General features: G+C 29.1%; 1 protein-coding gene across 1 annotated transcript; it reads right to left on the reverse strand.

The window, feature by feature from the left end:
* Positions 1-3,472: 3,472 nt before the first annotated feature.
* On the reverse strand, positions 3,473-6,953 carry LOC105623486 (serine/threonine-protein kinase PAK mbt). The gene is made up of 6 exons (XM_012204881.1): positions 6,586-6,953; positions 5,915-6,305; positions 4,969-5,379; positions 4,189-4,721; positions 3,749-3,902; positions 3,473-3,634 (listed from the first exon to the last, which is right to left on the reverse strand). Exons 1-6 carry the CDS (start codon positions 6,951-6,953, stop codon positions 3,473-3,475), a joined length of 2,019 nt encoding a protein of 672 aa, XP_012060271.1.
* Positions 6,954-8,791: the final 1,838 nt, after the last annotated feature.

The raw sequence follows: 8,791 nt of genomic DNA on the forward strand, positions 1-8,791 counted from the left end.
TATATATATATATATGGATCTACATACATATTTCACATATTCAGGTTATTTGTCTTAAAATAATATAACGTAACCCTGTTCGAATAGTACTGATTTAAACAATAAGATAATTAGGTGCAGCAGTTTAGTTACATAAATTCATCGATGTAGTGCTATGTAATAAAATATATATTTAATTCATCAATAATATAAATTATTTTTGGAAATATTTTCGTTAATTCATTTAATGTCTTATTGCATTTAATTACTTTTGGAAATATTTTCGTTAATTAATTTAATGTCTTACTGCATTTAATTACTTTTCATTTCTATTATTTAAATATTTATTAGTTTACATAAAGTAAACATTACGATATATAACTCGTATAACATTTGTAATAAAAATATCACATATCTTTCATTAAGAATACTATTTTATCAACTGTGACAAACTGTTACAAAATAATGTAAAAATATCTATGTTAAATTTTAAATTTTCAAGTACAAAATTAAATCATGAATAAAATACTATGCACATATATATCATATCTCTCTCTCTCTCTCTTTTTCTTCTCTAATATTTAAATATATTGTATATATTTGTCATACAAAAGCAGTATTATTTAATTTTTGTTTTAGTAATCTTGATATTTCTTTTTGATTTTTTTTTCCGTATGAATAGTACATTTTACAAAGAGAATACTCGGAAAGTAATGCAACAGGTTTATTCTTTCAATTTTATGTTATTAGATAAAAATAATATCTTAAGGAAGTAAATAACGCAAATAATGTGTTGCTAATAATATATAACATGATAATAATAACTTTATTACAATTAAATGTATAAATTTGATATTTTACAAGACTGATAAGTATACACAAGAGTAAAAAAAAAATACGTGTATAAGACATCAACAATACTGTTGTGATAACCGACTGTAATAAAACAAAAATAAGGATATAATGAAAATAGAAATAAGAAAAGTGTAATAAAGAAATAAAATAGTAAAAAAATAACTTGTAAAGATCGTAGAATAAACAATAAAAAGAGAGATAGAAATCGAGCAATAGTTGAAATTAGGAAAATAAAGAAGAATAATCTAATATTTAGAAGCAACGAATTAAAATGTTTAATCGCAGTATAGTATGTTTTAATAACGAACATTTAAAATGTGCTGAAATGAAATTCAGAGTTGAAAAGAACATGCTGCATTCCAAAATATACTGATTACTGAAAATCTATAGATTATCTAAATTACGTAATTTAATTGTAATGCATATGCAAATTATAAGTTTTCAGCCAATATATTTTACAACACATCAGGAGTAAATGGAACAGTCCCATTTTTAATCATTTGATAAATCATCGATCCAATAATAATATATAAGTATCAAAGCCAATAGAGATAATATCCAAAGATATGTTCGTCACATTTCTTACGAATTTAATAACAAAATAATCATAAATTTGTAACTTAGTCTATAAATTAGAAAAAGTTAGCTAAGGAAACAGAAGTCACTCTAATCCTGAGAGAAACGAAAAGGGATATTAGAGCTATTACTATTACTATAAAAATATTATTACTATTAATAGTAATATTAATAATAATAATAAATTACGAATGAAAAAGATTTGTTACATTACTTTCTGGACGTTCTTCGTAATACTGTTTTGCCAAATTATTTCAATATTATAATTCAAGTAGCAATTAAATATATATCTCAATATCTAAAATTTTAAATAATCGAATGTTAACAAATTGAAAACTTTGACAAATCGAAAATATAATATTATAAAAGTTTACAAATAGAATGTATATATAATGATATGATTGGAACGTATATATAATATAATGTCATTTAGAAAAATAAAATTAAGTCTACTGATTAAGTTATTTTAACTATGGCTTTTCATAAATTTAGTAAGATAGTAAAAATATTGCTTGGGTGAAACATTTTATACAAGTAGTAATGGGCATTCAAATTTTCTTTGTAAGAACTTTGAATCGATTCGATCATAAATACAGATTCAAATTATTTTGAATTATTATTTAAGAAGGAAAATTCATAAAAAACATCTTCTTTTAAAAGTATTTAAATATCAAAACTAACATTTAAAATAATAAAAATTATTATGTATATAGAATGGTCGATAATGAACAGATTATCTTTTATAAATAAATATAGCAGATTAAACTGAAGTCGGAAGATCCTGTACCATTTTGCAATTTTCGCAATAGTTAACAAGAAATTAATTACTGAAGATCATCAAATAAATCAGCCCGGTGCCTACTGTCAAATGCATCTGTGTGACAAGTTCGACCGCTCAACATCATAGATTATTGAACACGTTAAGAATACTACAAGCGGCAATGAGGCAAAAAAAACACTTCCCCTTACATTGGGCGATTATTTCTTGCCACGTTTAGGTTTGCGATAGAGATAAATACGGCTCATTTTTAGTAATTAATATCTCATTAACTATTACAAAATAGTATAGGATTCTTTGACTTAGCGTAGTCCATTCTACTTGTTCTTGAAAAGTAATCTGATTACTACCAGACACTTTGTATTTATTTCTTATATATAGATCTGCGTTTTGAATAATATAATAAACAATAAATGATTTGATATGTCTAAAGCCCATTAATACTAATAATAAATAGTGCTTTATAATGACAAGTTAATCGTCGTTAATCGTCAATAGTGCTAACTATAAAGGCACTTGTTGAATACGTATTTTATATATATAAATATTTCAAAATTATAATTATCCGTTATAACATTAAAACAATTTGATTTTACAACTGTGAATCAAACATTGGCAGTGCCAATAGTTGAAGAATAATGTTATATTGTCTTTTAAAAACGCAGCCTTGTCAAATTATTAAAATAATACATATAAAACAATACTCTGGAATGTAGTAAACTATTTTCAAAATAATACTTACAAGCTTCGGCCCGATTGGAATGTCATAATTCGAATAATAATTGGTAATGATCATGACTCGGACTTTCCTATTTAATATTTTCTAAAGTATAGCTATAAATTTTTTTTCATATATTACATATGTATATTAGACATGACCGAAAGGATTCGCTTATATATATATATATTAAGGTTCGAAGTTTTATATAGAAACCTAAAACTTGTGAATAATGAAATAACATTATTCTCTTTGGTTTCAGAAAATGATGCCAATTTCAATATTTTTAAAATTAAAAATCCTCAAGCGTCAATATTATATGATACTTCAAATTCGTACGTATGAGAATTTTTTGAATATTTCATTATTCAATCGATCATGTCTATCACAAAAAAAAAGATAAAACTTAGAAACTCTCTATATAAGGATGACAGAACTGAAATAATTCACAAATTGCCAAAAGCTGCCCTCAGAGAATAAGTAGTTCAATACGATATTGTCGAGAATATTCTAATAATGAAATGTCTGCCTTGACTAACATTCTAGCTTACGAAGATGTAATCTCGTTAACAATTTGTGTGTCTGGCGCCTCTCATTAATGGAATCAAGATACTAGGACTTTGAGCTTGCCTAAGGAATGGATGTTGTAATAATTCAGCTGCCGTGGCTCGTTGCGCTGGATCACGTACGAGCATTCGCTCAAGAAAGCCTTGAAGACGTGGACTAACCTGAAAATAAAGAAAATATTTTGCTCACTTTTTGAATTTTGAATATACAATTGTCTACTAATATGATAATTCTAATATTTGTGCCAAATTAATAAGAAATGTAAATGATCTTACTTTATGAAAATTTTTTAGTTTTGGTGGTGGCATATCCCTGATGCGTCTCATAGCTTGTAGAGGTGGTTCATTGAAAAATGGTGGCTCACCGTCGATCATTTCAATAATCATTATTCCTAACGACCAGATATCCACTTCAGGTCCATATGGCAATCTATATTGAAAATGAAATCATTTTAGTTATTTGCTAAAAAATTGAAATAATTAAGATATTTGAGATACATCATTCCGAATATTAAAATATTTTATTCTAAATTTTTTGAAAGAATGCAAGATTTTACAAAAAAATTAAAAAATAGAAAAACATTTCTCGTGTATTTCATACATCTATTATTCTCATTACACATCTGTAATTTATTTTTTCTATAATAATTTAGAATAATAAAGCATAAATTTAATAATTTGTATTACTTAATTTAAAAACAGCAGATACAGAATACCTTGAAATAACTTCAGGACTCATCCAGTACGGAGTTCCTACGAGAGACTTTCGCTTTGGTAATTCTTGAGAAACTTGAGCACAGAAGCCAAAATCTGACAGCTTTACTCTGCCATCCGCCGTAAGTAATATTGAATCAGACTTAATGTCCCTGTGTATAACACCTTGCGAGTGTAAATATGCCAGTGGCTTAAGACACTGAGAACACACTGTAGCTATCTGACTCTCATCCATTCTTGAATGTGTTACAATATCGGTTAGCGCACCACCCTCTAAATACTCCATAACGACCCATAATTCATCGTCTACCAAGAAACTATTATACATTTCAACTATATTTGGATGATGATAGTCTCTCATAATAACGACTTCGTTAAAAAGTAATTCGCGTCTTTGTTGTTTCCTCAAATCCATTTTCTTGACTGCAACCTGACGGTTTGTACTCTTATCTGTAGCTATGCATACAGTTCCTGTGCTGCCTTCACCAATCTTCAGGAAATTCTCCAAATTTTCTCTTGGATCACCTTGGCTTACCTAAATATAAAGTAAGGTGAATAAACGCCATTGTAAAAGTTAAAATTCTAGACTGCAACTTGTTTATTTCATTTAATTGCAATTCATAATAGCAATAATATAATTGAATTAGAATCATTCATTTATAGAATATATATAAAAAAATAAAGATATTTTGAAGATATTTTTACATAAAAAAATTATATCACGATTAATTGTAATATTGTGCAACGAATAAATTTGGTATTAATATAAATTTTACACATACCACCATTTGTAAAGCAGCCCGAAACTGTTCATGCGTAAGTCTCTGCTCTGTTTGTTTATTGGTATTGTTCGAACTTGCACTAACTGCTAAGTTCCCTGAAGACACAGCACTTTTCAAATTCTGGTTTTGATCTGGAGTAGAACTAGTTCCTGATACTGCAGATGGTATATTAGGCTTTGATAAATTATGCATTGATTGGGATGTTTCCATCGGCTTCTTCAAATGTGATTGGAGATTAGATGGATTTTCAGACATATATGTCTGAGAATATTTATTAATATTATGTGAACTCAATTGACTCAGAGGTCGTTGGGAAGCTATTGAACCCACTGGCGAAATTTTTGGTTGTAGCTTGTATAATAAGATATTTTGGCCAGCTTGATGTTCCCTCGATGGATCTATAGTCGAACCCTATAAACCAAATAATATTACTGTACAATTGTATATATTCTAGAATATATATTTTGTTTTTTTAAAGTCTAACTGAGATTAATATTTCGACTTTTGCATCTTGATAGAATGTATTATCTTTCCTGCCAAATTGAGTTAAAAGACTCAACATATGTAATTTTGTTAGATTAAGAAACAAAACTATATAATTACATTATTAAGTTAATTTAAATGGTTATAAATGTGCAAATGTTTTCAAATTGCTAAAGTTTTAATGTTTCATATATATTATCCGGAAAGTTCGTGCCACAAAAGATTTAAATTTAATAAATATATACTAAAATTTAAATCTTCTGCGTTTCAATTTTCCTTCAAAACCAGCACGAACTTTCCAGACAACCCAATATATATATAAATGTATACATGAAATTGTATATGAGTTCAAATAATATTTCACATATACATTTTATTCTTTAAAATAAGAATATATATATATATATATATATATATATATCTTTTTGAATGTGATATCTAATAATTATACTGTGATAATTACCTGTACATTGCCATTATAATGACCTGACGTCATAGCCATTTGCGAATTTAGTCTATGAAATTCTGTGTCAAGAAGTTGCGGGGTATTTGGACTTTGTACTGGAGCTTGCGAATTTACAATAGGACTTAAGTTTTGGAAATTTAAAGATAAGTTTGGTACATTTGATCCAGAGTGAGCTAAATTTGGCGAAGATTGCATATTAGGATTGAGATTTTGAAGATTTGGGAGCATGTTCTGCATACTGGAATTCAATCCACTGCCAACATTCGGTGAATTTTGTCTTAGTTTATCGATGTAGTTATGTGGCTTGCCAAAGTTCGTAAAGCCCTGATTAACATTTGAAGGTATCTCTTGGCCTTCAGGAACGGATGGCGGAAGATTGCTGTTATGCCTGCAAAATAAGAAAATAAAAGAAAAAATTATGCTGTCATTAATCTCATCAGAATATGTCTATAAATAAATAATGCAAGAATATCTAATATACTTAAGATGCTTAATTTATTTCTATCAACTACATAGATATAGTTGTATGTTTACAGTATCAGGCTTTATCAACAAAAATTTTGCTATACATTATGCCATATATACTTTTGTATCATTCTTTATATAAATCTACATGTTTGATGCAACATAGTAATAAATACATCTAAGAAAAAGCTAAATTATAATACCTGTAATCTCTCCTGAGTCGTGGTGGACTCGAAGAACGAAGAGAATTGGAACGGGCGACTGTACTAGTCTTAGGCAAGCCATTCTCGACAGTTCTATCAGTGGCAAGTGGTCTGTTTATCCTAGGATCATTATGGCCTCTTACGATGGTCTTCAAGTCAAGGATCTCGGTAGGTGTGATCTCGCTTGGATCGACCAAGGGCAGTGGTCTGTTGGTAGACTTCAGAATCTGATTATTTCCGACTATGGAAGCCCATTGCAGCGGCAATCCAACGAACTTGCCTTCACGTTTATCAAATCCAGTATGCACTCTGTGCTCAAAATTAGTTGGCGTGGAAATCTGTGGTTTCTTTTTCTTCTTGGTAAACATTATCCCTGCATTCAAAACAACTTAAATTATTAAGATCGTGCCTATGAGACAAACGAATGTTTATAGCATAGTAATTTCACTGGCAATATCATCTAACAGTGATTGTTCTATTAACAATAAAAGTACGCGGTTCTGCCTGTCAGAGGTGTATCCACACGCTTATCTCTTAACCACAGCCGCCCATGTATTCCGCGGATAATTTCCGCTGATCGAAAGGACTCTGTGACATGTGATTTATATTATTGTAGTATAAATCAAGCGTACAAGGCGTAGGAGTAGCGTGAAAATGTGTGAAAAGAACGCGGGGCGAGGGAAGCCAAGTGACAGCAACGCCTACCGTGCGACGATACGATCTCTACGATGCAGCTCCGCTGAAGCTCACCAAGTTGGGATTAGTGAAATATGCGAGGACGTGCTCCTCGGACAGCTCAGGCAACTCGTGGAGTGGATGCGGAATGCAATGATGTCGGAACATAGGCGATGTCGCGCGTTAAAACACATAAATACGCCATTCATCCGCCTCGATAGGGACGACAGGTCGCACTTCGCACACCGGCGCTCCGCACGGTGAGCTTACGAATCTTTCGTGGCATTTAGTTCATGACAATTTGTTGAAACGTGCATGCGTCGAGGCGCACGCGCAAGGTAAATGCGGCACCTGCGCGAGCGAGCGTGAAAACGGAGGCCGCACCACGATGTACCGGAAACGAGAGCGGGATAGAATGCGAGAGAAAGTGATCGTGAGATCATGATCGCGAAAAAGGAGTAACTGCGTGGAAATCCATCGATCAAAGATCGCACGATGTTCCAGCTCAGCGAACTTATATCTATTAAGATTACCAGCCTTTGAAGAATACATATGTACTCTTTTTGAGGTCATAAAACTTAATAACTGATCATTAATTAAAATTTTATTTATTTATATAAATTTTATTTATTTATATAAAATTATATTAATAAGAATTAATTAATTAATAAGAATTATGTTAATAAGAATTATCAATAAAAATTATGTTATAAAAATTTTATTTTTTAAATATCTGTATATAATGCATAAAAAAAATTATACCTCCTTCTAATCCAAATTAACATGTTTCTATTTTTTTCATTAAAAAAAAATGACAAATAAAGTAATAAAGAATACGCTTAAACAAAATAATGCAAAAAAAGTTAAAAAGTTATTCCTATTATTTTCATTATTTAAAAATTATATTTTATAGAAATAAAAATATTTAAAAAATTTTTATTTTTATTAAAAGATTTTACTTTTTAGGATATTCAATATGACAAAAATAATAAATTGAACAAATAACTAAAATGGCTAACATTAATTTAATAAACAATTACATTATTATTTTATTATGTTTTTAACTTTAAATTATTTTATTATATTTTATTATGTTTGTAATATTTATAAATAAATATTGTATTTTATGAATTGAATGAAGTGTTACGAAAAATATTAATTGTATGTATTAATGTTATTAATGTATTTACGCATATATGTGAGAAGTAAGGTACTTTAATAAAGTATCCAGAAAAGTAATATAAAATCTGATCATGCCTTTCGCGTGGTGCATCTTGAATAATGCTAACACCAGGCAGTACTTAATCTTTAATGGCGCACATCTGAAACAGTTTTATTTAATCAAATGACATTTAATTATATTATTTTGAAAAGGTTTCGAGAGACATCGGCTATAAGATTTTACAATAAAAAAAGAGAATTCCTCTTTTTTATTTGAAAAAAAGGTGACTTTGATATGGCATTCCTAAGATTGTTCAAGATCAAATCAATATCATCACATGATAGATAATTTGGATAGAAAGATTTGGTA

The sequence above is a fragment of the Atta cephalotes genome (genome assembly GCF_000143395.1).
Source record: "Atta cephalotes unplaced genomic scaffold scaffold00058, whole genome shotgun sequence".
NCBI lineage: Eukaryota > Metazoa > Arthropoda > Insecta > Hymenoptera > Formicidae > Atta > Atta cephalotes.

What these genes read in the sequence shown, in the direction of transcription:
- LOC105623486 (XM_012204881.1), bottom strand. Translation starts at nt 6,953, where the DNA reads ATGTTTACCAAGAAGAAAAAGAAACCACAGATTTCCACGCCAACTAAT. An exon ending in CGACTCAGGAGAGATTACAG is followed by an intron (nt 6,306 to 6,585) that starts GTATTATAATTT and finishes CTTATTTTGCAG; the next exon opens with GCATAACAGCAATCTTCCGC. An exon ending in GGGCTGCTTTACAAATGGTG is followed by an intron (nt 4,722 to 4,968) that starts GTATGTGTAAAA and finishes CTTTATATTTAG; the next exon opens with GTAAGCCAAGGTGATCCAAG.